At 35.4% G+C, this 20,831-nt stretch overlaps 2 protein-coding genes and 1 long non-coding RNA gene across 4 annotated transcripts in view; 2 read left to right on the forward strand and 1 right to left on the reverse strand.

The window, feature by feature from the left end:
• Positions 1 to 2,287: 2,287 nt before the first annotated feature.
• On the forward strand, positions 2,288 to 4,498 carry LOC111918926 (gibberellin receptor GID1C). 2 transcript variants are annotated; one of them, XM_023914549.3, is made up of 3 exons: positions 2,288 to 2,670; positions 3,005 to 4,013; positions 4,099 to 4,498. In XM_023914549.3, exons 1-3 carry the CDS (start codon positions 2,632 to 2,634, stop codon positions 4,128 to 4,130), a joined length of 1,080 nt encoding a protein of 359 aa, XP_023770317.1. In that variant the 5' UTR covers positions 2,288 to 2,631; the 3' UTR covers positions 4,131 to 4,498. The 2 variants fall into 2 exon arrangements, with proteins under 2 accessions (XP_023770317.1, XP_023770316.1); XM_023914548.3 differs by having other exon boundaries at positions 4,153 to 4,498.
• Positions 4,499 to 7,325: 2,827 nt separating this feature from the next.
• LOC111918925 (uncharacterized) lies at positions 7,326 to 9,149 on the forward strand. Its single transcript, XR_002859368.2, has 2 exons — positions 7,326 to 7,675; positions 8,220 to 9,149. It is a non-coding gene; the product is annotated as an uncharacterized LOC111918925 (long non-coding RNA).
• Positions 9,150 to 9,744: 595 nt separating this feature from the next.
• LOC111918938 (uncharacterized) overlaps positions 9,745 to 20,831 on the reverse strand; it is a 71,225-nt gene continuing 60,138 nt past the window's right edge. Inside the window, exons 2-6 of the mRNA XM_023914559.2 lie at positions 12,263 to 12,344; positions 11,488 to 12,181; positions 11,079 to 11,400; positions 10,334 to 11,037; positions 9,745 to 10,236 (exon numbers count right to left, since the gene is read on the reverse strand). Coding sequence (XP_023770327.2) covers positions 9,745 to 10,236; positions 10,334 to 11,037; positions 11,079 to 11,400; positions 11,488 to 12,181; positions 12,263 to 12,344 — 2,294 coding nt within the window. The remainder of the gene's footprint in view (positions 10,237 to 10,333; positions 11,038 to 11,078; positions 11,401 to 11,487; positions 12,182 to 12,262; positions 12,345 to 20,831) is intronic.

Consider the following 20,831-nt stretch of genomic DNA (forward strand, 5'->3'; position numbering starts at 1 on the left):
ATTAATATATTATGAGAATAATATATTAAAGGAGAAATCATATTGTTTAATTAATATTAGTCAATAATTAATTAGTAATTAGTTTTGTGACTAAAAGAGATTAATTAAACTTAAGGGACTGGAATTGTAATTATAAGATAATTGCAATTTGGGCCATGGATTGCCTTATATCATAAGGTGGAAGAATTCTATGGGGAAGCCCATATGAAATCGTCCAAGGCCTTATGAAAAGGGCTCCATGGGTTGCTTAGGGCTTAAGCATCCAAATTAGGGTTTCCTTGTTAGATAACCCTAATAGCCTCACTATATATAGAACCCTTATGCCCCAAAAACGTGGTGAACAAGATCCTTAGGGTTTCCACACGTTTTGGGCAGCCTCCTTCTCTTCTCTTCTTCATCTTCTTGCTCTTGGTGTTTGTGAACCATTAGAGGAGTGACATTTGTGACTCTAAGCTTTCTAAAGTCAACACAAGAAGGATTTGAGATTGTTATTGCTACATAACAATCAAGGTATGATCTAAACCCTAATTATATGTTATATTGATTATCATATGTTAGATCTAGTGTTTATAGTCTTGGATAACTTGCATGTACAATAGAGAAACCTAGATCCAAACATTAGGGTTTGTATGAGCACACATATGATGTTCTTATGACCAGAACCCATCAGCAATCACTATCCTCGACATGCTCATCCCAAACCTTGGCCTAGCGACTTGTTTTGCTAATATCTTCAAGCTCGTTTGAGCATCGCACGATGAAGCCATTTTTATCGTAATCTATTTGAGATTGCAAATACAATCAATGATAGTTTATAGAAAGAATTAGTAGAGAGACATGTGAGATGAGGTGTAAAAATAAACTAAATACAACATGTCTAAAAACTTATAGTGGTTTTCTAAATGATGACAAAGAACATGTAGTTTTGTTATAATAAAATTGGAAAGACCTGACCCGACTCAGGTAGATCCAGTCAAACCCGAAAAATAGATTGGTTTTCGTCGTCTAATTTTTGGCCCTTAAAGGCTCTTATGATGGCTCAACCAAATTTGAAATTATTATAATAAAAAATTATAAATATATAAAAGAAGAACCAAAACCAAAAATACAACCTCTAAATAAAAACTACAAGTAATAAAAGTTGGACCAAATGTGAAAATCTATTATAATAAATAAAGTTCTTTTTTTCACGTCACATTCTCATTTAATTTGTCAAATGTCATTTTATGGTTATTTTGAATTAATTTATTTTCCATATATCTCATTTTATGAGTTTTTCTATTTTAATAAATTTCACATAATATTTTAATATAATAATTACAATAAATGTAGTAATAAATGAATATTAATTTCATTAATGAATTTACCTTCTTATTTTTATTTATTTAAATTTGAAAGATAAAAAAATTAATTTTAATAATTCATTATTTTTCTTGTCTTCTTATCCAAAGTTCTTAAATATTTAGCCCTTTATATTTAAATTTTTTTTTTTTAATTAACATATATAACATATATGTCTTATACCTATTACTAACCAAGCAAAAACCATTTTTATTGTTTCCAGCTTTCCTTTAAAATCATATGTATTTAACTATTTATCTTTTTTTTTATTATTATTATTAAATATTAAATTCTAGACTGAATTTTATGGAGCCATGGATGAACACATGTCGAGCTGTGAATCATCAAGTATCCTCTCGAAAGATATCTGTGCAAGCTGTCATTATGTATTACTTTTTTGTTTTTTGTTTTTTGGTTCTTCGACCATTTCCAAGACAACTAGTTTTGTTTTATGAAATTTACGTTTTTTCACTTTCATATTTTTCAAATTAAACAAAGTGTCGTAACAAAAAGTTGTTACAATTACTATTTTTTTTTTAATGACGGAATTCCAAACAATCATCATAAATTGACAAAAAAGTTTTAGATTCCGTTTGATATATTTTTTATTGAGTTTGGTAAAAAGTTAAATCCAACTCGATCCATCAGATTTAGATTTTTTTAATATGACATTTAAAACATTCTGATTTGGTTCTAACTCATATGATATGTTTTTTTAGTCAGATTCATTGTTGTGTCCGACTCAGTATTGAGTCAATCAACAATTATCGACCAAACTTTAATTAATTTAAGTTAAATATATTGTTACATTTAAATTGAATAATGCAATTAAAATCCAAAATAATAATAATAATAATATAAAGATATTTGAGTGATGTGGTGTAAAATAATAATAATCGGGGCTCACTTCACTTAAATACAACTACACACGAGTACGGTACCATTTGGGTCTCTCTTTTATCGTTTCTATTGTCCCTAGTGCTTAGCCACACCCCATTCTCACCTAACATTTTAGCCTTATCCCATACTTTCTTGCTAACCTGCGCATCAGCCCCCTCTCTTTCACCTTATCCTTCACTCGCCACTCCTCTACTTCCATGGATCCCCCTGGCACATCCACGTATCCATCATCCAATCAAACAATATTCACTAGAAATGTGATGTTCCATTGATTTCATTTCTCAAGCTCTGAAGCTCCAAGAAGATACATCATACATCGCCATTCAACGTCTGTTTAGGGCTTTTTTCTTATTTTACGTTTTGTTTAAATCTTCTTCAAAGTATCCGTTTATGGCGGGAAGTGACCAAATTAACGTCTGCGAATCAAAGGTATCTACGCTCTTAATCTCTTCTCTTAGCAATTATCATTCCGTTTGCGTACATATTTTCTTCTCTGGTTTGTGTTGCTCCGATTTTTCGAGGTTTTCCTCTATCTATCGATCGGGCTTTGAAATTTCAAATTTCATTGATATATATCGTGAATAAGTTACACTGAGATAGAAAGCGATTAGGAAAAGCTAAATACATGCTACGTAGTACGTGTAATTTGCAGTTATTTCACTGGTTTAGATTCTGAATTGGCGCTAGGGTTTAATGGTTTATTTCCATCGATTGGGAATTTTGTTTACTATTTCTCAAAGTTTGCTTTTGTTTATGTTCATAGAGGGTCGTTCCACTGAATCAATGGATCCTCATGTCTAATTTCAAGCTGGCTTACAACCTTCTCCGGCGACCGGACGGTACTTTCAACCGCCATTTAGCAGAATTCCTCGACCGGAAAGTCCCAGCGAACGTGAATCCCGTCGACGGAGTTTTCTCCTTCGATATCGTAATCGACCAAACAATTAACCTTCTCTCTAGAATCTACCGACCTGCAAACGACACTGAACCCGATGCAACACTCTCCACAACATTCTCTCAGCTTAAAAAACCCGTATCAACCTCCGACGTTGTCCCCATCATAATATTCTTCCACGGTGGTAGCTTCGCCCATTCATCTGCAAATAGCGCAATCTACGACATTCTTTGCCGCCGCCTCGTCACTCTCTGCAACGCGGTGGTGGTTTCTGTAAACTACCGCCGTGCTCCTGAAAACCCTTACCCTAGCGCATACGACGATGGCTGGACTGCTCTTGAATGGGTCAACTCACGTCCATGGCTACAATCCAAAGACTCAAAAGCTCACATCTACCTCGCCGGAGACAGCTCCGGCGGCAACATCGTCCATCAAGTCGCTTCACGTGCAGTCAAATCCGGAATCCAAGTCCTCGGAAACATACTTTTAAACCCAATGTTTGGTGGGAACACAAGAACTGAATCTGAGAAACGTTTGGATACAAAATACTTTGTGACAATTCAAGATCGAGATTGGTATTGGAAAGCTTTTCTTCCTGAAGGCGAAGATAGAGATCATCCAGCTTGTAATCCATTTGGGCCAAGAGGTGTAACTCTTGAAGGAGTTAAATTCCCGAAAAGTCTTGTGGTTGTTGCTGGTTTGGACTTGATTCAAGATTGGCAATTAGCGTATGCAGATGGGCTTAAAAAAGCTGGACAAGATGTGAAACTTCTATACCTTGAAAAAGCTACAATTGGGTTCTACTTGTTGCCTAATAATGATCACTTTCATACAGTTATGGATGAGATTCGTAGCTTTGTGACACCAATCTCTGATTGTGAGTAGACTATCTACTTTCCACTACTTCACTAGTTTGATACTTTGATTAGATTGACATACCCTTTTGAGGTTTCGGTTTGCAGATTGTAAGATTGTGTGCCACTATTTCTACTAAGTACTAATTATCCAGTTTTCAGCTAAGGGTTTTGGCTGGATCTGGAAGTATGTGTTTTGTTGCTTCTGCTTGAAGAAAAGCGTATAACTTGGTGTGTGGTTGAAAGAACGCCATTGTTGTTTGTTGACTCTGTTTCATCAGATCCTACTTTCCAACTTCTGGATCCAAAGGAGAGGAAGAAAGGAGAGCATCCTAATTCCTGAAGGTTATTTTTACTTAGTTTTTTTTTTTTTTTTTTTAGCATATGTGTTGTTGATTTGAGTTTGGGGATGAACATGAACCCTTATATATGTATTATGTGTATACATGTTTTAAGAGACGCATATTATATATATATATAAAATATAAATATGTTTGTTTTTGTTTCAGTATGGCTTCTTCCTGTTACGTTTTCTCTGTTTTATTCTGATCATGGCCCTTTTTTTTTTAGAAATTTGTGATCATAGTAAAAAAGTGTGTTTCGTTTCGTATATAGTTTATAAGATGGATTTGGTATTTGTGGGCTACCTATTTTAAATGGATTTGGTATTGTGGCAGATACAATAATTATGAAAAGTACTAAGAGAAAAATGGACCACCAAACTAGTCTTAAAGGCATCAATATCATTAAGTTCAATGACAATTTTATTATATTCTTAAAGTAAATCTTTTTATGAATAAGATTTTATGCAACGTGTAACACATATAAACCATGAATGGATTATATCTCACATCTCTGTCTCACGGCTATTGTTACGCGTTTGTATCCCACATATTAGGACCACGAAAGTAGGCCATTGTAGGGGATATCTATTTACATATTTGAACTGTTGTATATCTCATAATATATATTTGCACAAAACATGCACACAAGATTAATAAAAATGTCACGAATTGTTGTGTACTGATATTATGTTTTACAAATGCGTATGTTTGGAAAAAAATCGTTGAGAGCCAGCAGTTGTAGCCAAAAGGTGTAGTTTTTATTTATGTAGAAATGTTTGAGTAAATTGTATAAAATTTAAAAGGGCAAATAATAGCTTTTGGATTATTAATTATTTTTTGTTCTAAAGTAAAATATTTAAGCTCGTAACAAAAGATTTATTTTTTCTTTTTTGTAATTTGATATTTTTCTTAAAGAGTGAAAGCTCAAGATTTCAAAAGTTGGTTGCTAAACACACAATTTTTTTATAAACTATTAAATATTGATCTATAAGCAACCATTTCAAGTTTACATGAAATTTACCCCGTTAAAGTAGAGATGAGCCTGTTAACCAAAAAATTGAAAAATTAAACCGGTTAGAGATATTAAATTTTAGGTTATTTTGGTTCCGGTTGGGTTGGTTCTGGTATTAGTATTGGTATTAAATATATTTTTAGATAACATATTTTTTAATAGAATTGAATCGGATTCGATATCGGTACGGAATCAATTGGAACTAATTAGTCGTATTAAGTTGTCTGTTCACTTCTTAATTGAGCTTCGATTATCCTGATTTTGGTCTGGTTCCGAAACGGGTACATCCCTACACAACGCCTCTTAGAGGTCAAATTACAATTGTAAACGTCAAACACCTATATAGGTAGCCAAACATGAATAACCATTGAGCTGCTAATTTTTACCATAATATACTAATAGGTCGACAAACATGAATAACCATTGAGCTGCTAATTTTTACCATAATATACTAATTTACATGTCATGGTATCTTAAAGTCATATAAGTACCATTAATACTTAGTTAAGCACCTTTGACCTTACTATAATAGTTGTAGCAAAACCTAGAATCCAACTATAAGAGTGAAGATATTTCACCATGTTTTAACACATATTTCATACATATATTTTTAGAAACTATGTGGAGACCTGTGTGTATTATATGTGTAATCATAAAATTTAGAGATAAAATAAATAAGTAGTTCAATGTATATAAATAAAAAAACTAATAATATATTTTAAATAAACGTGTTACATAAAATGTGGAGACATGTGTGTATTATATGTGTAATCATAAACGAAATAATGAATAAGTAGTTTAATGTATACAAATAAAAAAACTAATAACATATTTTAAATAAATGGGTAATCATAAATTTGCAAAGACTTTTTTTTAATACGACATTAGGTGTTCTATCGGCAATTTTGTCGTCATCGTCTAAAATTAATATTTTTAATCGATCTTTGTTTTTAACTCTGGACAATGCAATATACAACTGCATATGAGTGAACATTGGTTGTCTAAAAAGCAAACTTACTTTTGATAACGATTGTTCTTGACTTTTGTTTATTGTCATTGCAAAACATACAATCAATAGAAATTGTTTCTTGAAATGTTAACGAAATCCTTTTTTTCTAAAGGCGTCAAAGAGATTCTTGGAATAAACGTATGGTTTCGTATATTACTCACGAATATTATCTCTGCTTTTATAACATGATTACCCAATGCTATAACCCGTAACCTCGTTCCATTATACAAACCACATTTCTGATCAATATTCCTTACCAATATATTTGGAACACCAACTTTTAATGCCAACTTATAAATGCGCAAACCTTACAATTTAAGACCATTTAGAATATCAGGTGAATATAAAATTTCATCAAAGTCATCTTGAACATACTTTGAATGACAAAGACCATCAGAACTTAAGTATTCATTTTTAGCTTCTGAAAATAGTGATAACAAACAATCGTTTATATATTGAACGACTTCATTTTTTGTGCATGGATTGCTCTTTCTTAAAAAATATCGGATTCTTGACATTTTGCAATGTGTTTTGAAAATATGATTAACGTTTTTTTATGTCTAGATTAATGATAAAATAATTATATTGTATAGTTAAATATAAATTATATCGACAAATAAACTTCGTCTTCAAATTACTACAAAATAAATAAATAAATAAATAAATTGCTTTTAGAATTTATTAACAAACATAGAATTTTGTTGAAAATATATGGGAAAATTTCACATATATCCTTGCAAACATTAAGAATTCCGTATATATCCTTTCAAAGTTCGAAATTACCTATATATCCTTCTTAACATATTAAATTCTCATATATATCCAATCCTATAATTTAATGAAATATTAATGAAATTACTATCAAAAAATATATTTAAAAATGATAAATACAAATAAATTTACCAAAATACCCTTTACATATTATATTCCAATTAAATGCCATTCTTTTTTTTTTTCTAGAAATCGTAAATCAATAAAAAAAATGATTCCCTGAACCTCGATCAATCCATCCCAGATTGACCTTTCTCCTCCCCAAAAAATCGAGCTCATCTCCCCCTCCTCCCATCTTCCGGTCTCCCTCACGGCGTCACCCTCTTCCCTCTTAACCTTCTTCCCTCTTAGCCCTCTACCGGCTACCACCACCGGTAAGCTACATTGCCGTCCTTCACGCCCTGAAAATTCCTAACCATGTTCTTCACGACAGAAAAATCTTCATCCACACATCCCCCCTCCTCTTATCACCGATGGCCATCAATTGAAGTGTCAATCCTTAATTTCAAGTATGTGGGAGCATCAAGCCTCAATTTCAAGTATAAGTAGGTATTGAATTCATGTCTAATTTTGTATGTGTTATTCTCTTATAAATTAGGGATTCGCTGTGAATAAGCTAATGTGCATAGATTAGATTGCTTATTATTGAATACGCCGACACATCGATTTATGATTTTGATAAGCCGATATTTGGAATGTCGAAAGCGACTTTGAATTCTTCTAATTCACTGAACCATATTACACACCGGTGTTCAATTTTTTATTCGGAGTATTATAATTGGGTATATAATACTCCATTTGAAATCATCTTCTACAACGTTTGTTTGTGTAGTCCGTACCACTATTTCAATTTGTGATTTCTACAAAGTCTATACGTACGACTCTAGCACTAACATGTACATATACCTACAAATACATACTAAATTCCATCATCCAAATCTGTTCTACATTCCTATTCTTCTCCTTTGTCATTCTTCTTATTCTTCTTCAGTTTCTGTTCTATTTTTATTTCACATGATTAAAATTTAGAAGAAATCTTGTTGGCCAAATCTTTGACTTTTTCTATGTTTTTCGTCTTGATGTTGACTTACAGAAGCAAAAAAACAAGCGATGGATGCAAGTGAGAGATTGGATGGCCAATTTAGTCCCCATTTTCATTCAAAGTACACATGGTTCATATATTCTTTTCCATCTTCAATTTGATGTAGTTACAATATAGATGTTTATTATTAGATTACTTGAATAATTATGCAAAATCTTCAGAAAATTATATTGATTTTTTGTCAAATATCTTATAAAAAGGTCGTGTGGACCCAAATCAATACTATCAGTTTCCATAAAACTATTTTTGGAAGGGAATATATGTTTTCTGCTAGTAAGTTAACGAGTATCTACACCTCCCATGAATGCAAATATGATTATGCATCAAAGCATGGAGCCAAAGATGGTCTTTTTATCCTTATACTTGTATGGTTGGTCCATATTGTAACAAAAAGTAAGAAATTAAAAATACACTTGTAATACTGTTTTATTGTTACAATGATATGGCTTATCGATAGTGCAGATACTAATATTTTTTTTTCTTATGTTTAGTGAGACTAAATTAATCATTATACGGTGTTAAGAGTTTTGGATAAATATATTTGTCGACGAAGGAACGGTGGACACCTTGTATTGTTTTGGGTCGTGAGAACATCAAATATCCAAATGCAAATTGGAAATCAAAGAGCTCTGGTAACAAGGTGGAAAATGAGGCTGACTTATCACTAAGATCTCATCTACATGAAATTCTGGTAGAAAGAGAGCTAATGAAGCCGACCCCAAAATTAAAGTAAAAAAATTAGTAGGGTGTTATTTCTTTAGGAATTAGGAAGTTGTCTCATAAGTGGAGTGTTATTTTGGTGGTGGTGTTGCTGTCTTGTCAAAGTAAAGTGTTATTTTAGAATTTAATTTTGTTTATATTGTAACTTTCCCAGCATCATGCTGGTTTTTCTATTTAATGCATTTGGTAACATGTTGGATATGTTGCTTTTGCAAAAATACATTACATAACTGTTCGTATGGCATAATATCGTTACAAAATGCTCCTTATGGAAGAAATACATTACAGAAACAATCCCTATGGCTGAAAATACATTATAGAAACAGTCACTATTGCAGAAATAGTCCCTATGACATAATATCCGTGCAAAATGGTCCTTGTGGTAGAATTACATTACAGAAACAGTCCCTGTTGCAGAAATACATTACATTATCAGTCCCTATGGCATAATATCTTCACAAAATGGTCCTTATGCCCAATAACAATTACATACTTGGTCCATGTTTCATAAAAACATTTAAAAATGGTCCTTGTGCACAAAAATATTACAGATTTGGTCCATGTTTTAGAAAAAAAAACATTACACATATGGTCCCGGTGCACAAAAATATTACAGAAACAATCCATGTGGCATAAATTCATTAAACAAATGGTCCCAAAATAAAAATATATTTATCTAATCAAATTTTAAATGTTTTGTCTAATGAAAATTCTACCGAACAACAAAATTAACAAATTAAACAATCCTTGCAGAAAAATTAAAGTACTAGAATGTAATGAAACTCATAACAAAAACTCATGATCTTTTGTATTCTTTCCTCTTGCTAGAGGATGCTTCATCAAAACGTTGAGACGCAGGATTTTTGTAAGTCCTTTGATGGTGTCCATATAAACCACAACGGGGACATCTGTGTCTTTTCTTGGGCTCATCATGTGGTATAATTCTATTCTTTTTAGGTCGTCCAGGCGGTCGTTTTATAATAGGAGGGTATATCTTATCGACTGTCTCTATATTCACCCATTGATCTTTTCCGGGCATCGGACCAATTTCTAAAGCATATGCTTCTTTAAACTTGTCGACTGTGAAATATGTATCAACATATTTGTCCCAACTTGGCTCCCTTGTGAAAGCAATAAAAGCAGCTGCATGCACACATGGAAGGCCTGTAACTTGCCATTTTCGACAACTACATTTTTTCTCATCCAATACAACATCCCAACGATATCCTTTGAACTTCACTTCTGCTTTATTATCACTGCTTCTACAAACTTGATATTCACCCAAGTTCTACATGAGAAAATAAAACATGAACAAACTAATATTAGGAAAAATATATATGTTTAATGCAAAAACAATTATGTATGTATATAGTTCCTTAACTTGCCTTAGTGATTGTTTTGAGATACTTCTTTGCTTTTGGAACTAATGGTCCTTTCCATTTTTTCACCTTATTCCTTTTCTTGTCAAATCGTTCCATAAGCTTTTCTCTAATTGCATCAAGGAGATCAAGCACCGGTTTATAACGTATGTCACCTACCCAAGAGTTAAAACTTTCTGAAATATTGTTGGTAATGTAATCACACTTAACAAGTGTGCCAAACTTACTTCTACTCCATATCTTTTTATGGTTCTCATTCAAATATGAAATTGCATCTGCACATTTAGTAGCAATTTCATTTAACAATCTATCATGCTTACTAACAGAGTAGGTATTTGCAGCCTCCCATAACTTGATCATGAAAAAGTCACCTCGAAAATGTTTCTTGAAGTTGCTACATAAATGTCTTATGCATTCTCGATGCTCAATATTAGGATAAACCTGTGTAATAGCTAATTCCAACCCCTTTTGCATGTCAGAGGAGATAACAAGACCATTTGGTGTACCAATCGCTTTTTGTAGTGACGTGAGAAACCAAGTCCATGATTTTGTATTCTCTGCCTCAAGCACACCATAGGCTACTGGAAACATACCATTGTTACCGTCAATACTTGTGGCAGCGGCTAACACACCATTAAATTTCCCTTTCAAATGACAAGCATCAAGCGCAATGTAAGGACGACAACCAGCAAGAAACCCCCTAGAGCATGCTGTTAATGATATAAAAAGCATAAGAAATGTTTCTTTTCACCCACTATTTGCAAATCAATCTCCACCACACTTCCTGGGTTTCTCTTTTCAAGTTCTTGTTTGAAATCATATATATTTACATAAGAATCATCCCACTTGCCATACATATCAGTATAAGCTTGCTCTCTTCCTCTAAAGACTCTCATATATGGTACTTCAACATTGTAGGTATGCATAAGCCACTTTTTTAGGTCGGCAGGAGAGACATCGCCTTCAGATTTCAACTTGTCGGTGACAACATCAACAATCCATCCTTGAGTGGCATGTTTGTTACCACTCTTGTTGCTTCGAGTACAAGAATGAATTTCTACAAATTTCTTTACCTACAAAATTGCAAAAAAAAAACATATAATTATGTTAACATAATAACAATGTCGAAGAATTTAGTATTTCTCAAATTTAATACTTACTTCAAAAGTAACCCCATCTTGTGTAAGAGAAGCATGAATTCTCCACTTGCACTCTTTATCTCCACAACATGCTGTAAGTCTTGTCAAATCACTTTTCTCACTGACATACTCAAATTCATTTATTAGTGCATAATGATTTAATGCTCTTCTAAAAGCAATTACACTTGGGAATTTAGAATTCACTTTCATAAATGGATTCATCTTACTATATGCATAAGTTTCACCATAATTTAAAAGCTCATATTCATTATCGGAACTATGAAGACTATGATAGCTTTCTTGACTTGGACAAACCGAGTCTGTCTCATTTTCATCATCAGACTCATTAATAACTTTATCTTGACAACTTAATGGTTTAGGGTTATACCTTAATTTTTCGGTTGTCGCATAAATTGTTACTTCTTTATTCTCATTATACATGTTTAGCATCACCATGAAGGTCTTATCATTATCAAGTTCAATAAAGCATTGCTCTTTTGCATATTTGTCAACAAATACTATTGACAAAACAATATCGCTTTGTGACGGATAGTGGCTTTTCACCTCTTCAACTAGATGATTTAAGTCGTATGAAAATGTGTCTATATAGAGACACTTTGTAGATCCAAAGCAATACACTTGCCTACATGAGTTCCTAGCTAACCGAAAGAAGCCTCCATATTTCAATTTAAACTTGAATTCCGATATTACTTGTCTGATAACCACAATGAAAAAAAAACAATTAATAAAATTGAAGGGAAACATAAAATATCATCCATTGTTGATAAAAACTTACTCAATTACGGGTGAGTGAGCACTTATGTCCCATCTTGGTGCATTAACCTCATTATCCATCAAAGAGGAGGACAATAATCTGTCTATTGCAAACCAAATAATTGAATACAGAACGAAAAATTAATCGAATGCAAAAAGTTAATTAAAACCAAAATTAATCAAAGGAAGAATAACATTAACCTGATATGAAGAAATAATGTGATTTACTACTATTATTCTAGCAGTGATATTCCAAGAAACGAAGGAGAAATTCTCACGGCTTGTAGAAGAAAAAACGTGATGAAAAAGTTAGGAGATTTCACGTTTTGGGGTTTACAATTCACGTGTTTAGGTTTTGCCATATTAATTAGGTTTAATGCTAATTAAATCTATTTAGTTTTGTAAAGGGTAATTTAGTACAAGCATCTTTTATTTTGATTTTTAAATATGTTTTTTTTTGTATTAAATTCATTAAATTATAAGATTGGACATAAATGTGATTTTAATAGGTTAAGAATGATATATACGTAATTATGAACTTTGGAAGGATATAGACGTAATTTTTAATGTTTGCAAGGATATATGTGAAATTTTCCCAAAATATATTGGCCATGAAACTTAAAACCAACAAAGTGGTTGCACAAAATTATAGTTTAATTGAAACAAATCTACTTACGTATATAAAAAAATATAGGTATAATAAAATAGAATGAAATATTTATCTTAAGAATTATAATTCCTTATGAACTGAGTTTGAAACTTTATTTCTTTACCATATTTTGGTATCAAGATTTGAGAGGAAGGAATCGAGCCTGAACTTTATTTCTTTACCATATTTTGGTATCAAGATTTGAGATGAAGGAATCGAGCCTGATGAAGTCTAGCTATGCGAGAAACTAAAAACCCAAGCAAGAAATTTGAGGTCATCGCTATCGCTCCTACGGCACATAACCGACAAATCCATAGATTGGTAAAAGCCTTAGAAAGAAAAATGACAATTGTGCATTAATGAAGTTATATTGATCTAATGTTGCATCTTTAGTTATTGGGTTTTGAAGAATATTTGAGTTCTCAATGGATATATATATATATATATATATATATATATATATATATATATATATATATATATATATATATATATATATATATATATATATATAGAGAGAGAGAGAGAGAGAGATCTAAGAATTACAAAAATGATGAGAATCATAAGAAATATTCACGGTCTTTAACTAAAAAATTTCAAACTCAAAAAAAAAAATCATTTTTTTAAACCAATCCAAAATCCTAAGCGTTTACAAATCATAGTTTCCAAAAGTCATAAATATGAATCAGAGTATCCCAAAATCATAATCTCACAAAATCCAAGATGATGTGCACGATTAAGTCTTCGCCTTGTCTCAATCATCCGAATTACCTGAAACATAAAACTGAAATTGTAAGCACAAAGTTTAATGAGTTCCCCCAAAGTACCCTCACACAAACAGATAACATATACAATCATGTATGCTGAGTCCAATCAGTTATCAGACTGAAATACCTTTGGGTCCACAACCTCCCAGTTGGATTTTCGCTGGCCCACAACCTCTCCGTTGGATTGTGTTGGCTCGTAACCTCCCGGTTGGATTGCCATACATACTACATAATGGGTTCACAACCTCCCGGTTATATTACCCCTACACCACAACCTCCTGGTTGGATTGCCCTGGCCCATAACCTCCCGATTGGATTGCCTCAGGTTTGTTGATTGGCAGCACAAAGCAGTACAGTCTCAACAACCACACCATGTTAACATATGCATCAGATAAACATATAACTAGTCAAAAGACAAACAAGCAAATCTACAGATCACTACCTCATAACATCATCCTATATACCAGGATACAGATCTAAAAGATCACTATAACATATCAACATCCTATATACCAGGATACATATCTAACATGTCACTATAGCATATCAACATCCTATATACTAGGATACATATCTAACATATCACTATAGCATATCATCATCCTATATACCACAATACATAACCAAGTGGGTCGACATTGATGTCTTCAACCTGCAAGTACAGTAAGGAAACTCACCTGAATCGAAGAACCTTGAAACACTGCGATAGGCTCCCTTCTACACTGCTTGCTCTCGCGAATCCACTAACACCAGAACCAGATAAAATCTTAATCACTAGTCCAAAATCCTCAAGTTTGACGTAAAGTCAAACTTGGTCAAAAAGTCAGTCACCGGAAATCAACTAAAGTTAAAGTCCAAGACAGGCTGTGTACGCCCAGCGTACTCTCAACATATGTGATTCAAGTCCAGTATGCCAAGCATACCCCCTAGTACGCCCAATATACTATGGCTTATCTCAACATTCCATTAAGCACTTTATACCTTAAGACCTTTTGTCCAGAGCTCAGATCTCGACTCAAAACATTGACTTAAGTCATAAAGTTTCCACCTTTATGACTTTCCAAAGCTAGAAAAGGTCCAAAAGCTAAATCCCTAATTATTAATCTATTAAGACATCATAACTCTTGCATGGAAGGGACAGAAGGACCAAGATAGCATTTTTATGGTTCCTAATAACTCCATAATGGATAAAGTTTTCAACTTTATCCATTAGAATGGTCCGAACAACCATTATCTAGTCAAATCTGAATCAATATGATGTTTAGATGGATAAAGTTTCCAACTTTATCCATGACATGGTCTCAAACTTTCAAGATCTAAACTTTATGCACTTAAAGTGACCAAAAGCTCATAACACCCAAAACTAGCTAACTCTAACAAATGCCTCATCAAGATTTAAACTTTATACCTCTAGAAGAAAGATCAAGGTTAACAAGGTCTGGATCTACAAGCCCCAATGCAACCAACACTTCTCCAATGAGCTTCTTCTTCTCCAAGATGGACTAAGAACACTCCAAATCACTTAAAAACACCTTATTTGTACTCACAAGGCTCAAAATAGGTTTAGGGTTTCAAGGGAGGACGTTGAAGGGGTGGAGGTTGAGAACCGAAAGGGTTTGGGGGAGTTAAGGAGCTTAAATAGAGCACAAAACCCTTAAACTTTATACCTCTAGAAGAAAGATCAAGGTTAACACGGTATAGGCGGCTACCAAAGAAAAAATTTAGGTGAAAACATGGTCGGACACATCCAGAGAATGAGATAAGAGGTTGCATTGTTGTTCCAATTTTGTAACACCTATAAAAATCATGCCAATTTAAAAAAAATTTAAATCATTCAAAAACCAATAATTATTACAAATTTGTTTTCAAAATGGTTTCATGTCAGAGTATCCCAAAATCAAATCATAAAAATATAAGGAGGTGCACGATCACGCCTTCGCCTTCTCGCGAGCATCAGAAGTACCTGAAACAAAATCAACAACTATAAGCCCGAAGCTTAGTGAGTTCCCCCAAAATACCAACGCCATACAAACCATAATTGTATCATATAAACAAACAACATGCATAATGAGCCATCAGTCTGATTGGACTGCCTCGCAGGGCCATTAGTCTATCTGGACCGCTCTCCGAGCCATCAGTACGTCTGGACCGCCTCTCAGGTCCTTCATCCTATTTGTACCGTGTGACAACCCAAAATCTCTGTAAGTCAACGCAATCCATAGGAAGTCAGACTTGCTTTTGCTTTGGTCTTCTTGTGTTTAGGATCAGTTTGAGAGTCTCTAAGCCTAATATACTTATGGATTGAAGGTTGAGAAGTGTCAATTCGGGATTAGAGGAATGCATTCGAGTTGGAAACGACATCTAGGGATGTTCACAGCCACAAACTAGGTTCACGGCCGTGACCCCCCCTCTCTATATATATGTTCTTCCTTCATTTACCCCCTCATTTCTTCTTTCCTTGGCCGAAAACTCCTCAAGACTCTCTCAAGACTCATCAAACAAAAGCTCCCTTTTCACCCCTCAAACGTAAGTAATTCATCCCTCTTCACTTTTTAATCATCTTGTTCATGTAAAGAGCTTCGTATTCATCCATAAATTCATCATTTTCATCACCCATCTTATGAACTTGAAGGGTTCACGGCTGTGAACCCTTCATAGGGCCGTGTGCCCTTCATAGATGGGCCGTAAACCCATCAAATGTTCATGTGTTCTTGGGCCGTGAACCCTTCATGTGTTCATGGGCCGTGAATACATCTTGGGTCGTGAATCCTTCATGTGTTCATGGGCCGTGAACACATCTTGGGCCGTAAACCCATGGTGGTTTGGCCGTGAACTCCATTTCATCCCTCATTCTTGGTTCTAACACTTCATTACAAGTGTTTCCTGCATCCTAAGGGTGTTTCCTATGATTGTTAGTGGTTTTAGACACTAATTTTAGGCCTATACATATTAATATGTGCTTAATAGGACCGTATTGTGCTCTGGACTTCACTTAGCATACCAAGCATCCTATCTTTGTCATTCATCCGAGTCATTCACCGTCAGGTGAGTTCATACCCCTATATTTTTTTCGAGGTTTTTAAATGGTTTCGGGGGGGGGGGGGGGGGGGGGGGGAGATACAAGTAAAAGCACAAGTAATGTTGTGTTCAAAAATATAATTTGGTTTATTATATTTTCCTATGATTAGCACGCATTGAACGTAGAACTTAATAAACATGATAAATAATGTTACTACTAGACATGAAATTAGTTTTACAAAACATGTTAAGATACAAACGTTATAAGTACAGTTTTCAAACTAGGAAACAAACCTATGAATTATGAAATAAAAGGTACTATTTTATAAGGATTCATGTTAATAACAAAAAGGGTTTCATAGTATTATTCGTGAATTTGTTGAGAGAAATACAATGTGAGACACATCTTCTGAGAAGTCTACCCCTTGTAACCAGAGTCTCCTGGAGGGAGAGCGTGAGTTTGTGTATAGATCTATACGAGAGTGACAATCCCGCACCCTGACTATTAGCTTCAGTCAACCTAGGGTGACAAACGTCATTCAATTCATGACGTTCGAAGTACGTTGTAATGTTTATCGTCCATAGTATGGTTATAAGAACTCACTGGGAAACAACAACTCATTCACGTAATAATATACCTAACAAACAATCAAAAGGGTTAGTAACTATGTGATGAATTAGTATCTACATTAGTGTAATATGAAATTAACATCCGACATGCAGTGGGATGTGTGATCTCCGCCTCATTTCCTGTTCCTTGTTTGGTTGTGGGCTTAGGGCAGAATCACCCAATCGACTGTCTGTTCGATCTAGATTTCTATGACTCGTATGTACTAAGTGATCACAAGAGGGTATTAACAACACTTTAAGTATAGAGAACAATACATTTTTAACTAGTTTTATTTCTGTAATAAAACTACTATACATTACTGGTGATAGCCAGGGTTTTCAAACAGAACAATGCTTAACAACATAAGTATGGTAGATACTTGTACTCTTCGATTTGGAACATATAATTCAATAACTTACACTTAGGGAAAATATAGGATTTTCCAGGATAAACATCAATACCTCAAAAATAATGGGATTATTATTCACGTAACAAATATTCAATATTAATTCTATAATTCTTTAGTTTATGCAGCCGGGTTACGTATGAAGAATATCCGACAGACTGTGGGCTGTGTGGTTTCTGGCTCATTCCATGCTCCTTGTTTGGTTATGGGCTTATGGCAGATTCAAACAGTTAGCTGCTAGTTTGTAACACCCAAGTTTTTAAGGCCAAGAAAGGAAAGAAAACCCTAATTTTTAGGGGCGACTCGGCGAGTCCAAGGAGGAACTCGGCGAGTCCGAGTGGGATCCGGGTCGAGGAGTAAGTGACCAACTCGGCGAGTCGGCCAAGGAGACTCGGCGAGTCTGATCTATGCAAGGAAAACCCTAATTCCGGTAATTGTATCCTATATAAAGGGTGTTATGTCCCTTCCTCAACCTCCATATCATCCTAGAGAACCTGTAAACCCTAGATTTCGTGTGAGCTTCCATCATTTGAGAGAAATAGCTTTGGAGGAAGGAAATTTTGGAAAGGAACTTGAAGATCAAGAAGGTTGCTTCAAAGGAGAGGTGTATATCCGAGATCTACTTCAGTTTGTGTTCATCTTGGAGGTATTAAGCTGCCATTTTCCCTTCTTTGCATCTAGATTTATTTTGTTATGAGATTTGGGGGTTTTATGGTTGATTGAGACCCAATTCGAGTTAGGGGCTTAGATATGTTTTTGCCACTTCAGATCTAGTGTTGGGATGGTCCAATATGTCATAAAGCATCAGGAGATGAGTAGTTGGTAAAGCCCTTTTGTCCTTAAACCAAACCCTAGTATGTTTTGAGCCTAGATCTCTTTAGTTATACATAAAGTTTGCAACTATACGTGGGGATTGAGCTTTGGAAGTATGGATCTATGGTTTGGAGTCCCTGCATGACTCAAAAGTCCTCTGCATGTTTGGAGATCTGAATGGACTCGACGAGTCCTTTGAGTGGACTTGGCGAGTAGCATGAAGATTTGGAGAAACTCGACGAGTGGGATGAACAGCTCGTCGAGTCAAATGATGTTGGGCAGGAACTCGGCGAGTTGGATGAACAACTCGGCGAGTCTGTTGAAGGTTGTCCTGGACTCGGCGAGTCTGTTCTTGGACTCGGCGAGTCAGGTCGGGAAACCCCAAACCCTTCGAGTTGAGACTCGAATCAGTGAGTCGAATGGAGACTCGGAGAGTTGGACAGGTCAGGACTCGGTAATCGGTAGACCCGGCGAGTCATGGACTGACTCGGCGAGTCGAGTCGCAAAGAGAAAGACTCTGGACATATGAACTCGGCGAGTCAATAGGGTGACTCGGCGAGTAGGGTTGACCTGGAAGGTTGACTTTGACCAGGACTTTGACTTTGACCAGAGTTGACTTGGTTGTCTTTCGGGGGTCAGATAGACTCAGTGTTGCATTGATATTGGTAGCTCAGGGAGCGAGTGGAGCAGGAGTTCAAAGAGTTGCCGGGCAGCAGCTAGTGGGTTCATCAGCCAGTTCAGTCAGTGCAGGTGAGTTTCCCTTTGTGTGAATGGGTCTAAGGCCACAATGCCGACCCATGTAATTATGAGTAGAAGACCCAGGGGTTAGCCCTAGGCACAGTATGCTAGTATGATATTTGGGACGAGGTCCAATGACAGAGGGCGGGTGCCCAAGGAATGGTTTATGTGATAGTTTATACTTGTTGTCTGTGTGATACTTGTATGTGCCTGGTAGGGAGGTGAGTGTGGGCGAGGTCCCATATCTCACCAATAGCAGAGTGTGGATGGTGTTCCACATCTTAGTAGCAGCAGATCAGGGGCGAGGCCCAAGTTAGGGAAGGAGTGAGGGTGGGCTGGGCCCGTACCTCACTATTAGTAGGAGTATGGACGGGGTTCCATGACTCATCAGTAGCAGGACAAGGGCGGGGCCCAGAGATAGGCGAGGCCTTAGGACAAGATCCGTTAGTATGTGTTTAGCTTATGTGATGTGATGTGATATGTTTATGTGCTATTATATGATTAGTGGGCGGGGCCCTGTGACAGGCGAGGCCTAAGTGAAACAGATCTGTATCCGAGCAGGGCTCGAAGCCAGGCAGGGTCGTTGTAGCGGGCGAGGCCCGAGGTTGGGGGCGAGGCCCAGGATAGCGGGCGTGGCCCAGTATGTGCAGTATGTGGTTATGCATGGTATGTGGTAGGGCGGGGAACTCACTAAGCTTCGTGCTTACGGTTTTTAGTTTTGGTTGCAGGTACTTCCGGTAGCGGAGGGAAGAGCTCGGGGTGATCGCATGGCACACACCATAGTTTAGACAGCCTGAGAATGTTTACTCTAATAACGGACATGTATTTTGGAAACTAATACTCTGTTTATGTTTTGAAATGATGAATTTGCTTAAAGTAATGTTTTATTAAAAGAAATTTTTAGTCTTGAATTTTGGGACGTTACAAGTTGGTATCAGAGCCTTGGTTTGAGGGATTCGGACATGCTCTCGAGCGTGTCTGAACTCAAACTGAGGGATTGGTATATAAGTTTTCAAAATGAAAAGACAGTTTTGTAAAAGAGAGTTTTGGGAAAGAAAACAGTTTTAGAAAAGCAAAAATAATTCAGAAAGGAAAGAACTTTGAAAAGAGAAAAAGGGTGTAGTGCATGCAATCAACCGAGCTCAAGTAAGTACCCCAAAATACCCATACAAGTTTATGTTATGATTATCAGTTGATAGAACAACATGCTAGATTAGGACTAAGGATCTAGGAATGATGCCTTATGTGCCTATTATATGTGCTTTGAGCTGCATGATAGTGCTGATTAGACAGTAATAGGATAGCCTGTTTAGGTTATGCCTGAGTTATGAGTTTGTGTTGCATGCTAGTTCAGATTTTGCTATGTGTGTATGATTGTTTGAGTATGTTGTGGTTAGATTTTCCCCTTGTCTGAATGCTGCTTTCTTTGTGCATTATGGGATTTTGAGTGATGGGAGTTAGCCATTAGGTGGATGCGACACGTCACATGTGATCAGGGTTGAATAATCTCAGAGTGCTGGATTTGGTCCTATTGCGCAGCTCTTGTCTGAGTCCAACCGTTGTAGGGACAAGTCTTTTACTCGAAGGATT

This window comes from Lactuca sativa, chromosome 2, assembly GCF_002870075.4.
Source record: "Lactuca sativa cultivar Salinas chromosome 2, Lsat_Salinas_v11, whole genome shotgun sequence".
Classification (NCBI taxonomy): Eukaryota; Viridiplantae; Streptophyta; class Magnoliopsida; order Asterales; family Asteraceae; genus Lactuca; species Lactuca sativa.

Bases quoted from the DNA above. Each gene is read 5' to 3' on its own strand.
- LOC111918926 (XM_023914548.3), top strand. From the start codon at position 2,632: ATGGCGGGAAGTGACCAAATTAACGTCTGCGAATCAAAG. The intron at 2,671-3,004 runs GTATCTACGCTC...TTATGTTCATAG, and splicing joins TTAACGTCTGCGAATCAAAG to AGGGTCGTTCCACTGAATCA. The intron at 4,014-4,152 runs GTGAGTAGACTA...TCCAGTTTTCAG, and splicing joins TGTGACACCAATCTCTGATT to CTAAGGGTTTTGGCTGGATC.